Here is a 20,774-nt window from a genome sequence, read left to right as displayed (position 1 = left end):
GAACCCAGCCTTAATGACAGGGCTAGGCAGTGTAATTGTGATCACACTGCTTCTGTCAATCAAAGAGTAGAGGACGTGGCAGTAGTAGGCTGGGTTCAGACCTGAGCGTCTTTGAAATGCGCGTTTAACGCGCGTTTTTGACGCGCATTTTTGACGAGCGTTTTTTGCAATAGTAAACGCGCGTTTGACGCGCGTTTGTGTGATTGACTGCAATGTCCTATGGCCACAAACGCGCGTCAAAACGCCCCAAAGAAGCTCAAGTACTTGTTTGAGCGTAGGGCGTTTTACAGCGCGTTTTTCAGCGCTGTAAAACGCTCAAGTGAGAACCAGGGCCATAGGGAAGCATTGGTTTTCATGTGTTGAGCGTTTTACAGCGCGTTTGAACGCGCTGTAAAACGCTCAAGTGTGAACCCAGCCGTAGAGAGAGCAAAGACTCTAGGTGTAACGGCAACGCCCCCGTTGCTCCTAGAGGCTCATTTGCATATATTAAACATCATTTTTTCTCAGTAATGAATGGACATATAAACATGGGACCAACACAGATGCCTTTAGCTGCCGAGCGCACATGTAACAGGTCAGCCAGTGTCATAGGGACAAATCTGCTGACAGATGCCTTTTAAACCCTTGAATCCCGGATTTTACTCACTCCTCGTTCTCCAGTCTGTGGTTTGTCACCAGTCTATCCAATAATATATTTGCAAAACTTTTAGCTTTGTCAGCCAGGCCTTGCTTAAGATCATCGCAGTCAAGCAGGACCATGGTGAAGTATGCACGAGTGGGTAGTCCTATAATATCTCTGGCCAGGGTGTGAAATTGTTCTATAAACTGAATCACAAAAAAAACATTAAAATACCATTCAAATAGAAAAAATACATTTTTATTTTTGTGAGTTAAAGGGGAAATCATGGCACATAAGACATTCAGCCAACTAATACAGACATGTCTGAAATGCTTGGGGGGGGGGGGGGGTTTGGTTTAATGATTGGGTTTTATTATGATGTATGTACGCCCTGGATACATTGTGATTAATGTGTACTCCCTAGAAATAATAAGCTGATACAACAACATTGTATTTATATTTAAAAAGGGGCACAAATTTATTTTATTATACATGCCATTGGATGCTGACTTATACAGTATGTGTATATGTCGTACACTGTGTTTTACTTTTTCAATAAAAACTATCTTGATTTAAAAAAATACAGACATGTCATGAGATCACATTAGTGAACTACGACAAATTTCCAAATAAAAGCGTCTGGACCCTTTTAACCCCACTGGAAACAGAAAACTCAAAGAGGCACCAAAATGTCAATTCTAAACCAGTGCTACTGATGTCAGAACATAATGATAGAGGTTTGCCATCTGTGTGAGATTAACAGGGTTGTCTGCTTTTGACATTTTCAGATATCCCTATTTGGGAACTGAGTTGATACAGGGGTTGTTCCACGTTTCGGACCCTCATCTATCAACCAAAGCAAACAGTGGCTACAAACAGCATCTCTAGCTCTGAAGGACTTGGCACAGACCATTGATTCTTATGGAAATTGTGGGAAATTCATTCTTCCTGCAACACAACTGAACATAGACTGCAGCTCATGGTGGGACATCGCGCTCAGCTTATGGGTCCGCAATCCGGACCCATTTAAGTTGAATGGGGCTGGATCCGCCTGCGGAATCCGCACGGATGCTCCCCGTGCATTGGGGACCGCAAATTGCGGTCCTCAAAGCACGGAACGGACGATGAACTGCTGTGTGCATGAGGCCTAACGTCAAGAAACCATTCAAGAAAAAAGTGACTATCCAAGAAAAGACTAAAGCAGGCGATACATATCAGACAATTGGCCGAATCTGCCAATTTCTGTAAGACAGACACACCATCTAAGGCTACTTTGACACTGGCGTTTTGGCTTTCCGTTTGTGAGATCCGTTCAGGGCTCTCACAAGCGGTCCAAAACGGATCCGTTTTGCCCTAATGAATTCTGAATGGAAAAGGATCCGCTCAGAATGCCTCAGTTTGCCTCCGTTCCGTCTCCATTCCGCTTTGGTGTCCGTCTGACGAAACTGAGCCAAACGGTTCACAATCTGGCACAATAAAAAACGGATCCGTCCTCCATTGACTTTCAATGGTGTTCAAGACGGATCCGTCTTGGCTATGTTAAAGATAATACAAACGGATCCGTTCTGAACGGATGCAGACGGTTGTATTATCTGAACGGATCCGTCTGTGCAGTACCATGACGGATCCGCACCAAACGCGAGTGTGAAAGTAGCCTATTGTGTATGGCGAAGTCATGATTTTGCCCTGACACATTTCTTGGGCAATAGAAGGATTAGTCTTTTGGATCTCAAAGGGCCCCATCCTTATGGTAAAAGGAGAAATAAGCCCCCGTCCGAGGTGTCTGGCAATGGCTTACACCAATCTCTCAACTCGGCAGACATGCACGCTCGGCCGATTCGAATTTGCATGTGTATGGAGGGGGGTGAGGGGTCGGGAGGGATAGCAGTCAGCTGGAAAAGCATTCGGCTGACAGCTATGAAACGTTTATGGCCGGATTAATATCAGAGAAAACAAGTAAGCAGGTCCAGTAAGTCAAGGAACCACTTAATGACGGCACATACGTACGTACCCCTGTGTATTCATCAAAACTGTGTTCTTCTGACAAAAAGGTCTCTACTTTCTCATCGGCCGAACCGTTCACGAGCCAGCTGAAACTGTCAACTATGAAATGAAAGTCAAATTATATAGCACAGAATTTGCAGTGACTTACACAGCTCTACTCATTTATTCTACTGACAGTATATCAGCCACGAAAACTGCCGAGAAAAGTGGGCTTGACAAATTTTAGAAATTGACGTCATTTATAGTACAAATCTATGGCAGTTTATAGCTGAAGTAGATTCTATTTTGAGGCACAGCTGATGATGTACCAAATTTATCCGGGGCTGTATGTCTCTTAATAAATGTTTGCGCCTCTTATTCATGTGCAAAGACCCTCTTACTAAATCCCCCCACCACCAGCACCACCATTAGAGAAGAAAAGGATCAGGCGCTAAAATTCAACACACTGGATCCTTCTCTACTCTGACAGGAGAGAATTGTGAGCGCCCCATAAAAACTTGGATTGTCGGCCCCTTCTGCCGAAAACAGCGGGTTCAGCCAATGTGGATGGGGGCCCTTAGTGGTTGCTGCTTCTGCATGGAATACACTGATATTATTTAGCAACTAATGGAAAACTTGATAAAGTACAAAGACGTACGAGGCATATTTAACCACTGCAAATACTAGCGGTAACATCTTGGCATTACTTTCGTTAGTATGTGCATCCAAGGCATTGCACCCAGCAAGCCCCAATCCTACTCCATTCTGACAAGGGGCAAGCACTCCGAAACAGCTGTCTAGGGATGGATATTTGGCTTGGCATTTTCCTAAGACTTAGTTAGAAAGTCGAATTATGACTCAGAGGGAGCCACTTCCACAAGGTGGCGCTGGGGAGATGGTTCTCTTTTCTTGGGAGATACCTCTTTGCATATTACTTTCCCATGGAGCATTACCAATAAGTCTCCATACATAACTGGTCTCTTTAGGGAAACCCAGCACCCTGCCTAAGGTTCATGTATTATGCAACATTTGGTCACTTTAAATCCCATCAGCTAGCAGAGCACTAAAAATGTCATCAACCATCGCTTCTCGGACATTTGGCTAAGATCCAGTGTAGTATCTGTTCTTATCGATTCCTGGTGGACAGAGCCCTGCCAGGATGTAGACCAGAGAACCACACAGCATCCCTATGGTGTAGGGCTTGGGCCACTAGTGCCCTATGCTAGGTGACCAAGGGCTCTGCTGGATCTAAGCCAGGGGCCGAGATGTTTGAAAGCCCGAGGTGCAGAAGTGCCCCAGGAGTGGTGAACCTGGGGTGCCTGAACTCACTGGGGGTGGAAGCCCACTGAGTGATGGCACATTTGCACACACTTCACTTTCTCACATTTTGAGAGCACACCTCTACTCTTTGTCCGGCCGTCAGGCCTGGCGTAAGGAGGAGGAATTTTTATAATTCCGGTCCCGTGTCCGGGCTGAGTCTTAGCACACATTCACTATTTATTAAACTTTTTTCGTTCACTATGTGTTCAATTTCTACGTTTGTTTGTCACAAGGATTTCCTGGGTTGCGGCGCCCTTACGGGTACCCCCCTAGAGGTCTAGGAGGGTGTGTGTGTGGCCATCCCTGTTTCGCACCGCCCTGCAAAGCCCCTTGGGCTCTCCCTTCGGGGAGTGCCCAGACCTAGTAGTCGAAGCTCCGTGCCGCCACCTTGGGTGGCAACCTAGGTGTACCCTCGGCTGAGGGTTGCCTGGGCGTACTCCCGGCTTTGGCTGGGGGTTGCCTATTTTGTCTTGGTCCCTTGCAGGAGCCTTCTGGCCCAGAGGTTTATGGGGGGGGCCTTCTCTTATGGAGAGGGCCTGCGATGGACCGTAACCTTGTGCATGTTTTTTGTGTGGCACGCTGCGTGATTTTGTTGCATGGGTGTAGAAAGCACGCTCCTTGGGCTTTAAAAAAACAACAAAAAAAACATCTATTTAAAAGGGTTAATTAGCTCTGGACTAAGCATTACGCTTATCCCATACACAGGAGGTCACACTGGAAGACCAGTCAGGAGATGCAGTATTGTGTATCATCCCCTTATGATTATGCAATACTTGACATTTATACCCAACTTACCGTACGTTTCAAAATGTCTTAAAGGCTCCTGTAAATGGTAAGTGACCGTCTCCTTCAGCTTCAGCACGGCCGACTGAATGATATAATCAGGGAGTTTGGCCTCAATAATCTGGACCGTGTTACTTCCAGAAAGCCACGACTGAACTGTCTGAATGTTCTGAACACAGTAAAACATGTATAGAGTTAGAAAGTTAACCATAAAGAATCCTACAAAATAACTGGACCCAGCAGTGATCCAGTTTATACATGTGCCCCTAACTATCCCCATTTTACCAAAAGAAATGTAAGAAAATGCCAGCAATGGTATAAAATAAACAACTGTATACTGACCTGTTAAATCCCCCGCAGATCCAGCAGTGCTGCTCTGGGGGTCTCCGAGCGATGCGATCACATCCATCCACATGAACTCTGCAGTCAATTACTGGCTCAGCCATGTAGCATCATACCACATCTAAGGCCAGTGGTGCTTGGCTGCAGCGGTCGGGTGAAAGATGTACGTGATGTCGTTGCTGCAGAACCAGCGGTTATTTAATCGATGACCATTGTTTATTTCTTTATTTTATACCAGTTGCTGGATTTCCTTGAAAGGATTCTCCGGGTTCAGAGCGGTCGATAGCGCTGCCCTGGGCTGTCTTGGAGGTGGTTACTATGCTACTTTGCATATTATCCGCCTCCAAAAGAGCCTAGGGGATTGCTATAGACCTCCCATCTGTGCCGGTGATGTCACCGGGCTCACTGCTAGGGGGAAGTCTCCGGCAGTAAAGAAGCAGACCTTGTGCTGCATCGCGGGGGCCAAGGAGGAATGCTTCAATGCTCCACTCATATGTAAAAGACTAAAGAAGAGATTATATGCGGGTTCAGCCCTAAACCCGGAGAACCCCTTTAAGTTTTTTAAAATCCAGAACAACCCCTTTAGGAAATTAACAAGCACAGAATTTTGGACCTAAACAAAAAAGGTGGAGATTCACTTTAAGGCCTATTTCACACAAACGATCCAGATTAGGTCCGGATGTGTTCAGGAAAACTCGCACCATTTCGCAAGGTGCGTTCAGTGGTTCAGTTTTTATCGTGCGGGTGAAATGTGCATTGATGTGTTTTTCAGGCGCGTGATAAAAACTGAATGTTTACAAACAACATCTCTTAGCAACCATCAGTCAAAAATGTATTGCATCCGTACTTGCTTGCGGATGCGATGCGTTTTTCACGCAGCCCCATTCACTTTTATGGAGCCAGCGTTGCGTGAAAAACGCTGATTATATAACATGCTGTGGCCCCTGTGCTGAAAAAAAATCAGAAATACCTGCAGGGTCTTTGAGATCCGAGTTACTATAAACAGTACAACTTCTTCTAAGTCCTGGAAGCTTGGATAGAAATCCATCTTCTCGTCATCAAATGTAAGTTGCATTTTAAAGAGAGGCAAACATTGTGTGTCTTCGAGGTCAAATAAACGGACAAAAGCTTCTACGCTTCTCTGCAAGAGGTCTTTAACCTAAACAGAGGAGATTAGCAACAAAGTGCTTGTAAAATAACAAAAACTACACAAAAAAAAACTTACAAAATGAACCAAAACATGAATTATTGGAGTGGGAACCAGTCTAAGCACAGGATTTATTACTGCAAATACATGACTATGGGTGCAGACTAATGAGGAGTGATAGGAACAGTTAGAGGGTCTGGGCTTAAGAGTGGTCTCCTCAAAGCAGTTTTCTGGAAGTGCAAAACTGATGACTCGTCCTCAGAATAGATCATTAATATCAGATTGGTGGGGGATCTACAGTGGCCTCTTCATTGCTGTATAGTGTCTGTGTTTGGTATTTTAGCTCAGTCCCATCCACAGTCTTAGGCATCATGCACACGACCGTCTTGTGTTTTGCGGTTCGCAAATTGCGGATTCGCAAAACACGGGAGGCGTCCGTGTGCGTTCCGCAATTTACGGAACGGCACGGACAGCCATTGATATAACTGCCTATTCTTGTACGCAAAACGGACAAGAATAGGAAAGGTTATATTTTTTTACGGACCACGGAACGGAGCACTCTGTGTGCCGTCCGCATCTTTTGCGGCCTTATTGAAGTGAATGGGTCCGCATCCAAGCCGCAAAAAACTGCGGCTCAGATGCGGACCAAAACAACAGTCGTGTGCATGAGGCCTAAGAAAAAGGCTGCAGTACCTGTCCAAGCTCCCCGGACCCTTCCAACTGTTGATCAGCAGGGATGCTGGGAGTTGGACTCCCTCCAACTAGATACCGGTGATCTATCCTGAGAAAAAAACTGCCATTTTAGAAATAGATTTTTATTCACAATGTTGTCCCCTTTGGCTTCTGCAGCTCCTGTGTCTCACAGCACAAAGCAGCTTCAGAATGCTGCTCTGTGATAAATCCATCAAGATTGTCTGATGGCTCTTTCTCCAGCCCCTTACTAACTTCTCCTGAACAATCTTCTATGATTTATGCCCAATTGGGCATAATTTTGGGATACATCGGCTTCGAATATTGTAAAAGAGAGATGAGAGAGCGAGAAGGATTGTGTTACATCATCCTGTGGTCATGACTGTAATTTAGCAGCTGCAGCACAGCTAACATAAAGCAGAGAGACTTCTATTATATGTTGCAGGATGATATAAGAGGACTGCCCTGCTGCTGAATGGGCAAAGCTTCAGAATGCCCCTAGTGACTGCCACAGGGATGTAGTATGAACACGCTCAAGATCCCAGAATATCTACAGGATATCTGGTTGATAAATGTTGGAGCTGGGAATACTGCATTAAAGATGACCTGTCACCTCTCCTGACTTGTCCGTCTTAGTACCTATGCATTCTCCATGTAATAACAATTCTGGAACATCTATTCTTATGTTGTGCCATTCCTCTATTCTTCCTTGTAGAAGTTATGAATGAATTGCCAACAGACTGTAGTAAAGGTCCAGTTGGGGGGAGTGTCCCTGCACAGTCTGACATTATCCAATCAGTGCTGCCAGTGGCAGACTGTGCAGGATCACACCCCAAACTGGTAACACCCAGTTGGACCTTTATTGTAGACTGCTGGCAATTGATTCATAAACTTTTAGGCCCCTTGCAGACGAGTGTGTCCAGATTAGGTCCGGATGCGTTGCGTCTGCGATCAGGGAAAATCGTGCGAGGAGGTACGCAATTACAGTCAGTTTTGACTGCGATTGCGTTTCGATGTTCAATTTTTATCGCGCCGATGCAATGCGTTTTGCACGCGCCTGCTAAAAAACTGACTGTGGTACCCAGACCTGAACCCGGACTGCTTAACTGAAGTTCGGGTTTGGGTTAGGTGTTCTGTATATTTTATTATTTTCCCTTATAACAAGGTTATAAGGGAAAATAATAGCATTCTGAATACAGAATGCTAAGTAAAATAGGGCTGGAGGGGTTAAAAAATTAAATAAAAATTTACTCACCTCATCCTGTTGTTCGCGCAGCCGGCATCTTCTTCTTTCTTCTTCTTTCAGGACCTTCCAAAGGACCTTTGATGACGTAATCTTCTATCTTCATTCAGCCGGACCTGCGCTGATGTCACCACGCGGTGAGCGAGATTACATCACCAAAGGTCCTTTCGCTGCGATTTTTACGCAAAGCACAAGTGATGCATGAAAATCACCGCTCATCTGAACATCCCAATTGAAGTGAATGGGTCTGGATTCAGTGCGGGTGCAAAGCGTTCACCTCACGCACTGCACCCGCACGCAATTCTCACCGCTGTGAAAGGGGCCTTAGGAGGAATTACAGAGTAATGGCACAACACAGAGTCATAAAAAGAATGCTCCATGGGGAATACAGCATTACTAAGGCCTCTTTCACACAAACGATACGGATTGGCTCAGGATGCATTCAGTGAAACTCGGACCATTTCGCAAGCAAGTTCAGTCAGTTTTTTCTGCATTTGCGTTCAGTTGTTCCGTTTTTTCCACGCAAATGCAATCAGTTTTGATGTACAAACAACATCTCCTAGCAACCATCAGTGAAAAAATACATTGCATCTGGATTGCCATCACCAGATGCAATACGTTTTTCACTGAAGCCCCATTCACTTCCATGGGGCCAGGGCTGCGTGAAAAAAAACGCAGAATATAGATCATGCTGCGTTTATCACGCAAATGCAGAAATGATGCGTGAAAAAAATGCCTGTGTGAAAGGGGCCTAAGACAGACATGTCAGGAGAGGGGACAGGTCCTCTTGTTTGGTCTACAGATACTATAATGAATATGAACCTTACCTGGTTGGACATGAGAGTTGAGACACAGCTGTAAAAGGAATCGATTTTGTCTGCCTTAATTGACTGCAAGGCGTCTTTACTGGCGAACAGATTAATGACTCGGGGGTACCAGGTGTTCAGCAATTTCTCTTCTGTCTTTGCACATGCCAACGAGACGCTGTTCCTCAGTGATTCACATTCTACGGGACCCTGTGACCTGTAATAAATAATATGAGCCATATCTTTAATATCATTCAGTGTGAGGGTACAGCCACACACAGCCGGTCTAAAAACATCTGCTGATATTCTGCAGCGGCAAAATCCACGCCAAATGCTGCAAAGTTTGTTGCAGAAATTATTCTGGAAATGCTGGCGGTTTGCTGCAGACTTCACCCTCTGCATTAGGCCTCATGCACACGACCATATTCCGGGTCCGCATCCGAGCCGCAGTTTTTGCAGCTCGGATGCAGACCCATTCACTTCAATGGGGCCGCAAAAGATGCGACCAGCACTCCGTGTGCTGTCCGCATCCGTTGCTCCGTTTCCGAGGCCCCGCAAAAAAAATATAGCATGTCCTATTATTGTCCGTTTTGCGGACAAGAATAGGCTTGTCTACAATGGGCCGCCCGTTCCGCAAATTGCAAGAAACGGCACGGTCGTGTGCATGTAGCCTTAAAAAGGTATCCGCAACGTAAACTGACAGGCTGTTGCAATTCCACTGCGGAAATAGCGATGACAATAAAAACTATCAATTCTTTGTCGTCCTACAGCAGCAGCACCCACTGGGATTTCTAATCCTCCTGAAAACATAGGACAGGAGATGTCAATTACCGGAATCAATTTAATTCAGATCCTATAAAACTGCCTAACTTTGTCCCTCCTATTGTGTTTTTTTCTGTCCTTCCTGGGAAAGGGGAGATGTTGGGAAGTATTTTTTTTGATGATATTTACAGTCCGTCCGTTCTAGATTGGAGTGTGGATATAGACTGCCGCGCTTTTGCCACGCTCCTACTGGGTAGGTTATCCTTAATATCGTTCGTATTGCCTTCGGAGTTTAATGTTTCTTTTTATGTGTAGTTGAAGTAATCTTCTCTTCCCATACTGCCAGACTGCAGGTAATCTGCTGCCATCTAGTGGATGTTTTTTCCTATCTCACTACAAGCTACGGAAGGAGTGTTCTCTAATGCAGTCTGTGATTTCTATACTGTAACTTTTTCTGCAGAGTAGAGATGTAAATATATAGATATAGGTTAAGTGGGCTTGGTGCCGGGTTCACCTATTAAGATTACGGACACAATGGAGCAGATTAAATTAATGCTCTCTGCTCTATTGTAGAGATACTTCTCACGGTTCTGAAGATAGAGGCTCCACTGCAAGAAAGTCCGCTGGGAAGCGAAAACATATGTCCTGCTGATCGTGTAACACCCCCCTGCCAGATGGCAGTGAATTTTACTTCTGCTTAAATTGCAGAGCAAATGACTTTCCTGTAGAGGATCAGCCCTTATCCAATAAAGACATGTTATTATGGATGAAGGACTTTGTGCATGATGCCTTTAAGGCGCAGTTCAAGGATAATGAAACCGGAGCTTCTCAGACACAGTCGAGACCGGCGGCTACTACTGAGAGAATGGATTCTTCTCCCAGAGAGTCCGACATGTTTGAAGAATACAAAGTCATAGACGAGATTAACTCCTCAGAATCGGAGGAGAGGGATCAGGAAATGAACTTATTTCCGTTACAGAAAATGTCAAGATGGTTCAAATCTCTTGAGCCTGAGTGTGTAGTGCAGACTGAAATAGTCGGAGATGACGGTATCCCTAAAAAATCTAGAGGATTTACAGTTGACCCCTTGGTGAGAAGGCTTATGATCAACGAGTGGAAGACGCCAGATAAGGGGCCAACAAGAGGTTCAAGTCCATGTGTATGATAGACCAAGAGGAGGAAAGACAGTGGGGAGAGCCCCCCAAAGTTGACGTCGCTATTTCTAAATTGTTCTGAAGCACATTGGTTCCAAGTGAAGACAGATCTAATAATGCCCTACGCCGCAGTTATCTCGCAGCCTTACGCTGCGTTCACACCTGAGCGTACGGGATGGAGCGCTCTGTATGCGCGTTTACAATCGCGGCTCCGGAACAAGCAAACGCCCATTGTCGCGCGTTCCCGGAAGTCTATGTACGGGAACGCGCGACAAGACGCCCCAAAGAAGCTCCTGTACTTCTTGGGGTGTCGGGCGTTTTACAGCGCGATCGTACGCGCTGTAAAACACTCAGGTGAGAACCATTCCCATAGGGAATCATTGGTTCTTGCCTATTGAGCGTTTTACAGCGTGTAGGAACGCGTGGTAAAACGCTCAGGTGTGAACCAAGCCTTAGGCCAGTCTAAGGCAGCACTAGCTTCCTATGCGGTTGCTAAGAACCTTAGATCAGATGGAGAAGGACATAGATAAAGGTGTACCTAGAGATGATATTTTATTATCCTTTAAGAAGATAGCTCTGGCTTCTGACCTTCTTTGTGATGTGCTGCAGGGCATTATCTACTGCAGGCAAAAGATCCCTATGGACAAAGCCTTGGGGGGGGGGGGGCAGATGCCCACTCCAAGAGCACGCTGTGTGCCATGGAATACTGTCCAAATAGACTCTTTGGGCCGGAGCTAGACACTCATATAGAGCTTGTCAGTCAAGAAAGGTAAATCCCTTCCTTATGTTGCCAGGAGAAGGTGGTTTTCTTCCTTTCGCACAGCCAATAGAGGCACGGGGCGCAGAAGATCAGAAGGAGGAGAAACATCAGTTTCAAGAGGAGGTAGCTCCAGAGGAGAGGCCGTGGAAGAGGACCTCCGCCCCCCAGACGCAAGCTGGAGTTCTGACGCCAGAGGTATGCCTGTAGGGGGCAGATTAACCTACTTTCATATAGAATGGGAGAAGGTAGTAAAGGATGTATGGGTTATAGATACCGTAAAAGATGGCTATCGTATAGAGCTACAGGCCAGGCCCCCAGACAGGTATATCAGAACACAAGAGTTAAGAGGTCAGAAGCAAGGCCTAATAGAACAGGCTATAAAAGAGTTAATTCAGATGAAAATTCTAGAACCTGTTCCGAAAAAATAAATCTTTCAGAGAGTGTATTCAAAGGTATTTCTAGTTCCAAAGTCTCACATGAGGTGGAGAACTATTGTAGATCTAAGGTATCTCAACAGATTCATACGCAAAAAGAGATTCCGTATGGAGACGGTTCAGTCCGCACTAAATCTACTGGACCCAGGAGATTATCTTGCTACAATAGATTTAAAGGACGCGTATTTACACATCTCCAATTCACAAAAGTTACTGAAAGTTTCTGCGCATCGCAGTCTTCTTAGGGGGACAACTACATCACCTGCAGTTGACGTCACTCCCGTTCGGGATTTCGTCAGCCCCATTCACATTTACAAAGGAGATAGCGGCAGTAGTAGCAGGCTTCAGAGAATCGGGAATAACAGTAATCCCATATTTGGACGACTGGCTGGTGAAGGGGTCGAGTGTGGAGATTCTCAACTCACATCTCCAGTTAATATTCGACAGACTTCAGTCTCTAGGATGGTTAGTCAATACAGAGAAATCCACTATCAGACCAACAGAAGCAATTTCTGGGGTTTATCCTGGACACCAAAGCAATGACTGTGTCTCTTCCTATGAAGAGAATGAAGATCCTGCACCAGAATATTAGATTGTTGAGACAAATCAGACCGATTTCCCTTCGTCAGATGATGAGGACGCTCGGTCTCATGACTGCTGCCAGCCAGGCAATTCCGTGGGCAAGTTGGCCCACGAGGCAGTTACAGTGGGAGATATTACAGAAGTGGGACAGAGACAACAATTCTCTAGATCATATGACAATTGTCTCAAAGGAGACGTGAAACTCCCTGAGGTGTTGGATGGCTGTGAACAATGGCAGGACGTTTGCCCTTCCCGTATGGACCGAAATCACAACTGATGCTTCGGCTACAGGTTGGGGTGCTCACATGAAGGGGAAGAGGGTGAAAGGAACTTGGACCCCAGAGGAAAGACTAATGTCGTCGAATCTCAGAGAGATGAGAGCAGTCTAAAATGCTTGCGTACCTAAATCGCCAGGGAGGTACCAGATCCTTAGCCCTCCTCGAAGAGGCGGAAAGGATCTTCGGATGGGCAGAGGCCAATATCCAACAGCTGTCAGCTGTATACATCAGAGGGAGGAGCAATGTAGTAGCCGACAGACTAAGCCGCAACTTACCCCCTCCGGGAGAATGGTCATTGGACCCAGAAATATTTGTGCAGCTCATAAAGCGTTGGCGTCGACCCCAGATAGATTTAATGGCTACTCGGAACAATGCAAAGGTTCCTCTATTTTGCTCTCAATTCAAGGGGGACAACCCCTGGACGCTGGATGCCCGCTCAGTCCCGTGGGACTTCACACTGGCCTACATATTTCCACCCATACCTATGATCCCAAAGGTCTTGCAGAAGATCAGACGGGACCAGGTCTCAACAATCCTAATCTGTTCGTACTGGCCCAAGAGGGCATGATTTACCCCACTAGTGGTAATGAGCAAGAACACCTTTTGGAAGCTCTCACAGATTCCGCACCTGGTGACGCAGGGCGACAGATGTTGTCCGCATTTACGCCACCTGCAGTTGACAGCATGGATGTTGACTGCCCCCTTTAAATGGAAAAGGGCTTGTCCGAGGCGGTGATAAGGACCCTATTACAGTCCAGAGCAGGCTCTACAAATAGAGTTTACCTAAGAATCAAGAAAGTCTTCAATCTTTGGTGCAGGAGGAATGGAGTACCATCTCAGTCTCCTTCTATCCATGATATTCTGAATTTCCTGCAGCAGGGGTTCGAGAAAGGCTTAAAGCCTGGCACGATTAAAGTCCAGATATCAGCCCTATCAGCTGCATTGGGAAGGAGATTATCACAGAAGAATCTAATTCAGAGGTTTGTCAAGGCGGTAAGAAGGATTAAGCCGAAAGTCATCGACCCAATTCCAAGGTGGGACCTCTGCGTGGTTCTGGATCAGCTATGCAATACTCCCTTTGAACCACTTCAAGAGTCAGAGATAAAGTTTTTGTCCATCAAGGTCTTTTTTTCAGTGGCAATCCCTTCAGCTAAGCAGGTGAGTGAAATTCAGGCCTTGGCATGTGCTGAGCCTTACACAATTTTTCTTCAGGATAGAGTATTGCTGAGGACTTTACCTTCTTTTCAACTGAAAGTTCCTTCCTTACGAATCTAAATCAGCAGATTGAGCTGCCCGTTTTTTTCCCGGATCCGACTTCAGAGGAGGAGTGTAGACTTCACTCCCATGTGGGCAGAGCATTAAAGATATATGTCCAAAGAACAAGACAGTTTAGGAAGACAGACCACCTGTTTATATCATATTCAGGGAAGAAGAGAGGGATAGAAACGAACAAAAGCCTCAATATCCAGATAGATACGAGAGGCTATCACTATCTGCCATGAACTTAATGGATCAGAAGCGCCAAAACCCATAAGGGCCCATTCCACTCTCGCTATAGCCACATCATGGGCAGAGAAAAGATCTGTCCCCATAGACCAGATCTGTAAAACAGCGTCCTGGAGTTCGTCCAACACGTTTGTGAAGCACTACAGACTGGATATGAGACAAACAGGAGAGACGGCTTTTGGCAGAGCGGTAATATAGTCCGCGGTATAATGGAGAGCCCCCCCTCTAGGATTACTTGCTCAATTCCCATGGGTGCTGCTGCTGTAGGACGACAAGGAAAGTGTAATTTTTTTCTTACCGTAAATCCTCTTTTCTTTAGTCCAAAGCAGCAGCACATACTTACCTGCCCAATAAAGTGATTGTTGAAACTTACCTTGAGTGGTTATTGTATGACTGAAGGTTCAGTTAGAATTACACAATAGGAGGGACTAAGTTAGGCAGTTTTATAGGATCTGAATTAAATTGATTAATTGACATCTCCTGTCCTATATTTTCAGGAGGATTAGAAATCCCCGTGGGTGCTGCTGTTTTGGACTAAGGCCTCTTTCACACGGGCGTCATGTTTTTGGCCCCGATAAGATGCGGGTGCGTTGCGGAAAAATGTGCGATTTTTCAGCGCGCGTGCAAAACATTGTAATGCGTTTTGCACGCGCGTGAGTAAACTCGGCATGTTTGGTACCCAGACTTCTTCACAGAAGTTCGGGTTTGGGTTAGGTGTTGTGTAGATTTTATTATTTTCCCTTATAACATGGTTATAAGGGAAAATAATAGCAGTCTTAATACAGAATGCATAGTACAATAGGGCTGGAGGGGTTAAAAAAATATAAAAAATTATTTAACTCACCTTAATCCACTTCCTCACGCAGCCCGGCTTCTCTTCTGTCTTCTTCTTTGAGGAATAGGACCTTTGATGACGTCACTGCGCTCATTACTTGGTCCATCACATGATCCATCACCATGGTGATGGATCATGTGACGGACCATGTGATGACCGCAGTGACGTCACCACAGGTCCTTTTCCTCCTACACAGCAAAGAAGAAGACAGAAGAGAAGCCGGGCTGCGCGAGCAAGTGGATTAAGGTGAGTTAAATTGTTATATATTTTTTTTTTTAACCCCTCCAGCCCTATTGTACTATGCATTCTGTAATAAGAATGCTATTATTTTCCCTTATAACCATGTTATAAGGGAAAATAATAAAGATCGGGTCCCCATCCCGATCGTCTCCTAGCAACCGTGCGTGAAAATCGCACCGCATCCGCACTTGCTTGCGGATGCTTGCGATTCTCACGCAGCCCCATTCACTTCTGGGGCCTGTGTTGCGTGGAAAACGCACAATATAGAGCATGCTGCGATTTTCACGCAACGCACAAGTGATGCGTGAAAATCACCGCTCATGTGCACAGCCCCATAGAAATGAATGGGTCCGGATTCAGTGCGGGTGCAATGCGTTCACCTCACCCATTGCACCCGCGCGGAAATCTCGCCCGTGTGAAAGGGGCCTAAAGAAAAGAGAATTTACGGTAAGAAAAAATTACACTTATTACATTATATCTGAAAACAGAAATTCAGTAACACAAAATCTGCCCAACCTGTATCCAGACAAATCGACAATGAGCAGCTTTGAGAAAGTCATGTATCCGAAGTCAAGCATGGCCCGGACGGCCGGGTGCACGAGATGTAGGTTTTTATTTATCTCATTTCTTGCTTGGATGAAGCTTTGATGCCATGGCTTGGAGAAATCCAGACCTCTGAAAGGGTAACACAATGACATGTGACGTAATATTAGGTGATTCATGTGCCTTCACATCTGACGTGATGCAAGGAGCAGATAAAGACATACTCACGTAGGAAATTCAGGTGATAGACCAGACTCTTCTGCTTCCAGTCCCTTAACCTCTGGTTTAACCAGAATACTTTTAACTGAACAAGGAAAAAGCAAAGTAATGCTGTAAATTATCGAACAAGAAGCCTGGCAGCATGTAATACAGCAATGGTGTCACATATGGCCAAAGTGGGCACCATATAAAGTAGTTTATGACAACTGCATACCACACAATTGCCATTGACAAAAATGTCTGAAACCTCCACACTGCCATCTTGTGGTCAGCACTGTTTACACACGTAAGGCCTCATGCACACAACCGTAGTTTCTGTCCGCATCCGATCTGCATTTTTTGCGGACTGGATGCGGACCCATTTATTTCAATGGGGCTGGGAAAGATGTGGACTGCACACAGTGTGTTGTCCGCATCCGTATGTCCGTTCCTTGGCTCCGCAAAAAAAAACAAGAACATGTCCTATTCTTGCCTGTTTTGCAGACGGCGAAAAAAAGCGGCAAACGGCTCACAGAGAGGATCTGTGTTTTGCAGACAGATATGTGCATGAGCCTTAAATCTGAGTTTTTTAGTTATCAAACATGCAAAGAAGTATCCCCCAAGAAGGAGAACCATCTCGCCAGCGCCACCTATTGCAAGTGGCTGCCTATGGGCCTTGGGATTTGACAAGGGAATATGGCCAGGCCAGATATCCATTTGTAGACAGCTGTTCTGGGCTGGAGTAGGATTCTAGCTGGCTCAGTGCGATGCCTTGGGAGCAGCTTAGGCAGGGTGCTGAGTCTTCTCTACAGATGTATATCTGGCCTGGCTATATTCCCTTTTCAAATCCCAAGGCTTGATGGAAAGTCAGATCTTGACTCATAGGGGCCACTTCCAATAGGTGGCGCTGGTGAGATGGTTCGCTTTCATGGGAGATATCTCTTTCCATATTCGTTTCCCATGGAGTACTTCCAGTTAGTCTCCCTACAGGACTGGTCTCTTTAAAGAGATTCAGCAGTTTGCCTGAGCCGCACCCACTGGCCTATACTATAGTGTTGTGTGCCTCTGATTCCATACAGAGGCATACGGTATAAATGTTGGAGACAAAAAGAAGCATTGGTCCTAGGGGATAATACAATGCCATACAGATGCACCATAAAGCTGGGTATCTATGGCCCTGTAAATACGGAACCAAAGGGCCCCCATGTATCACTGTACTGATTCCCTGCTCAACGCTTTGCCATTGGGCGAGCTGCTGAAGTCAGCGATTGGCTGCAGTGGTTTCAGAGGGAAACCTGACAATCCTGAGGATCCACCTAAAATAAAGAATTGGTAAGTACTTACCTGACAGATCCTGTGCTGGTGATCCGGAGATTGGCTGAAGCGGTCACATGTAGTTGACGTGATGTTACCGCTGCAACCAGGCAAATAAAGTCCAACCAGGAGAACCGGAGCGGCGGAACTGGATTTGTCAGGTACAGTCCTGAAACCGGTCACCTCCTTTAACTCAGACAACCCCTTTAAGGTAAAAGCCTTGTTTGCACCCTTTTGACTGACCATGATATCATCCACCTTCATTGTGCCTAATTCTAGAGTTTACTTTAGGTTAGAAAAAGAAAAACTGTCAAGAGACACAAGAGGACTCACCCAGGTGTTTCTTCATACTTTTCTCAAAATCTTGAGAAACTTCCTCCAGCAGTGCTGCAACCATGGCCTCCCTGTCCTTGCCCTTCTGAAGAGGCTCAGGAACCAAAGCGAGCATGGAGTCTAGCCAGTGCTTCTGAATGGGCACCACGGGGCTGCTCTCCACACATTTTTTCATGTACAGATAATTCATCTGAAAAAGAAGTGATAGTTTGAGCAATACATTACATCACATATTTACCCCTCCCCTTCCCTTTAACCTCCTACACAAGCGGGATCCCCCTCTTCTGGTCCCATTGTTGGCCAAGTCCTTGCTGAATCTACCTACAGCCTATGAGCCTCCCATACGTTGACTCTTCCAAGCTCCTGTCCCTGTACATTGTGTGTCTGATCTTGACTGTTTGGGCTCTGGCCTTGGCCTTGTTCCTGGATATCTCTCTTACCTTACCCTTGGGATTGTTTGCCTGCTACCTGTTCTGACCTTCTGCTCCTGTCTCATCTTCTGGTCTGATGTACCCTCACCAACCCTTTGGTGACGACCATAGGTTATTACATTACCTCATCAGCACTACTACCACCAATCAGACTGGGAAAGTTCGTACTTCTTTGCCAGGGTTTAAAGGTGAAGAATGAGGAGATGCCTTAGACTGACTCCACACCCCAATCTAACCAGAGAATCCATATCTCTGGTGAGAAACAGAACATCCCCTACAGTATGTAAGATTTCTTATACTGATCCCGAGTTCTGGCCTATGTTGTCCAGAGATGCATAAATAATATCTCAGGCTTCAGAGCTGCAATCTTACAGCATTCCTTGCTGGCTCAGTATCTCCTCAGGTGATTTGCATTCTGGGAAATATCATCTTACACGCCATCAATACCAGATTAGTAACACAATGTATGAGAGTTATCAGACCCAAACCCATATAATTTTATAGATCTAGTATGGCTGCCAGTGGTGAACATAACATGACGTGTACAATGTCTTACAAGATATGATTTTTAAAAACTCACCCTCAGTTTTCTCTGCTCGCTGTTCATCTGTCATAACAAACAAGCATTTTACATTAATAATTCAATCAAAAGTAATTTTTGCCAACAACAAGAAACCTCTTACATAACCTGCACGTAGCGCGTTTCTGAAAACTAGTATGGGTGGAGCGAGAGTGATCTGGGCATTGCAGGTCATGGGCCCCTTACCGACCACTACAGCCTGGTACACTCTCCAGCAGAGAACAGCCCGCCGCAGCTCTCTACCGCTCTCCCGCAGGCCCCATTGACTGTAATGAGATCCAGCAGAGATCTGGCCTCTACCTGGCGCTGGGATTCGGACGGACAAAAACCGCTGTATGCATCCGTTTTTTGTCCCGGGCTTAAAGAGGTTGCTAGGGTAGGCCATAAATGTCAGACGGGTGCTGATCCCACCTCTGAGAACCACTCCTATCTCCAGAATGGGACCCCGAAAGGGAAGTGACAGCAAGCCATGCATGCGTGGCGACCCCCAGCTCAGCTATTTTGGAAGTCCTATAGCAGTGAGTGGACAGGACGGTTCACTTCGCAGGCTCTGTTTTGGAGCGGGTCCTGCACCTATCTGACATTTATGATCTATCCTAGCCATATGCCACAAATGTACCAGATGGGACAAGCCCTTTAAGGTGGCCATACATTTTAGGCTAGCTGTCGTGCCGAACGATCCAAGGTACTGAAGGATCAGGCATGTTGGAGTTCAACTTTAACTCTACCTTCCCCGACATCTGGCATCATAGGTGACCTCCCAATACATTAGATCGTCACCCAGTCCGGCTGAAATCGTAGGGCTCAGGCGGCATTGGTTTAGTGTGTATAGGCACCTTTAGGTTGCATTAGTATTACCAACCAATCTGTGTCTTTTACCGATCATATGTCGACGTGCGTTCTCGACGCGTCCCTTTTAGTAAAAAGTTGCATTCCTCATGAAATACCAATACTCAACTCAACGTTTAGAACTGTCTATTGTCTCATTCCTGTGTTATACCTCCTGGAAATGTAAAATAACATCTTGGACATTACCATTTCCCTTCGTTCCTTCCTAGTCTGGCAATGTCAGCCCTGAATGGACACCGTCAGAGTGACAAAGAGAATGATGATCTCCAGTTGTTAAAACCGACGACCAGGCCACTGGTTTTAGTGACTGTCCCCCCAGGCCCACTCATGAGTTGTGGTGTGAGTCATGTAATACGAATACGATGGATGAACTCACCGTCGATGGTAATTGGGGCTCAGGAGGGGTGGGGACTCTCCTTTTTTGCTCTGCTACAGTTTGTTCGTAAGCCTTTAACGCCTCCTTCATTCTGTAGAGGGAAGACGTTACGTTAGAAGAGGGACCAGCAACCTCCGGCACGCCAGCTGTTCAGAAACTACAACTCCCAGAATGCTTCAGTCACTTCTGAGGCAGTTAAAAGAACAGCCGGGCATGTTTGCATTCTGGGAGTTGTAGTTTCACAGCGGCTGGAGTGCTGAAGGTTGCTGATCTCTGAGGAGAAGAGACTAAAGAGGCTTCCTAAGATTAGGAACCTACATGATCTCATTGAGGGTCTTCTGCTGCTCTCTGCTTCTCTTGTACTTCATCAGCTTCTTGCCTGTAGAGCTGAGAGGGTGTGCCGGGAGGGTTAGGGGCGGTAGGTGAACGCTTACAAGGTCCGCAGGAGGCAGGTGGGACGTCCTGTTGGAAGCCATCTATAAAAGAACAAAGTAAACACAGAGATGTCATAGGCACGGAAAACCTATGCCCTAGAGATCCTTGTAGCTCCGTGGCAGGGGACAGTGGAGGTTACAGATTTCTTGTATATTCACAAAAGTCTCCTTAAAGGGGTTTATCAATGGATCATCAATATCCGATCAGTGGGAGGCCTGATTTCTGGGAGGC

General features: G+C 45.9%; 1 protein-coding gene across 1 annotated transcript in view; it reads right to left on the bottom strand.

The window, feature by feature from the left end:
- DNAH12 (dynein axonemal heavy chain 12) overlaps positions 1–20,774 on the bottom strand; it is a 124,427-nt gene that overhangs the window by 87,817 nt on the left and 15,836 nt on the right. The window contains exons 3-13 of the mRNA XM_040407665.1: positions 20,427–20,584; positions 20,109–20,199; positions 18,884–18,910; positions 17,873–18,062; positions 16,256–16,331; positions 16,001–16,159; positions 8,955–9,150; positions 6,018–6,206; positions 4,718–4,874; positions 2,631–2,722; positions 647–825 (exon numbers count right to left, since the gene is read on the bottom strand). Coding sequence (XP_040263599.1) covers positions 647–825; positions 2,631–2,722; positions 4,718–4,874; positions 6,018–6,206; positions 8,955–9,150; positions 16,001–16,159; positions 16,256–16,331; positions 17,873–18,062; positions 18,884–18,910; positions 20,109–20,199; positions 20,427–20,584 — 1,514 coding nt within the window. The remainder of the gene's footprint in view (positions 1–646; positions 826–2,630; positions 2,723–4,717; positions 4,875–6,017; positions 6,207–8,954; positions 9,151–16,000; positions 16,160–16,255; positions 16,332–17,872; positions 18,063–18,883; positions 18,911–20,108; positions 20,200–20,426; positions 20,585–20,774) is intronic.

This window comes from Bufo bufo, chromosome 9 (genome assembly GCF_905171765.1).
Source record: "Bufo bufo chromosome 9, aBufBuf1.1, whole genome shotgun sequence".
Classification (NCBI taxonomy): Eukaryota; Metazoa; Chordata; class Amphibia; order Anura; family Bufonidae; genus Bufo; species Bufo bufo.
Note: the sequence above shows the minus strand (reverse complement) of the source record. Positions and strands in the feature narration are given on the sequence as shown.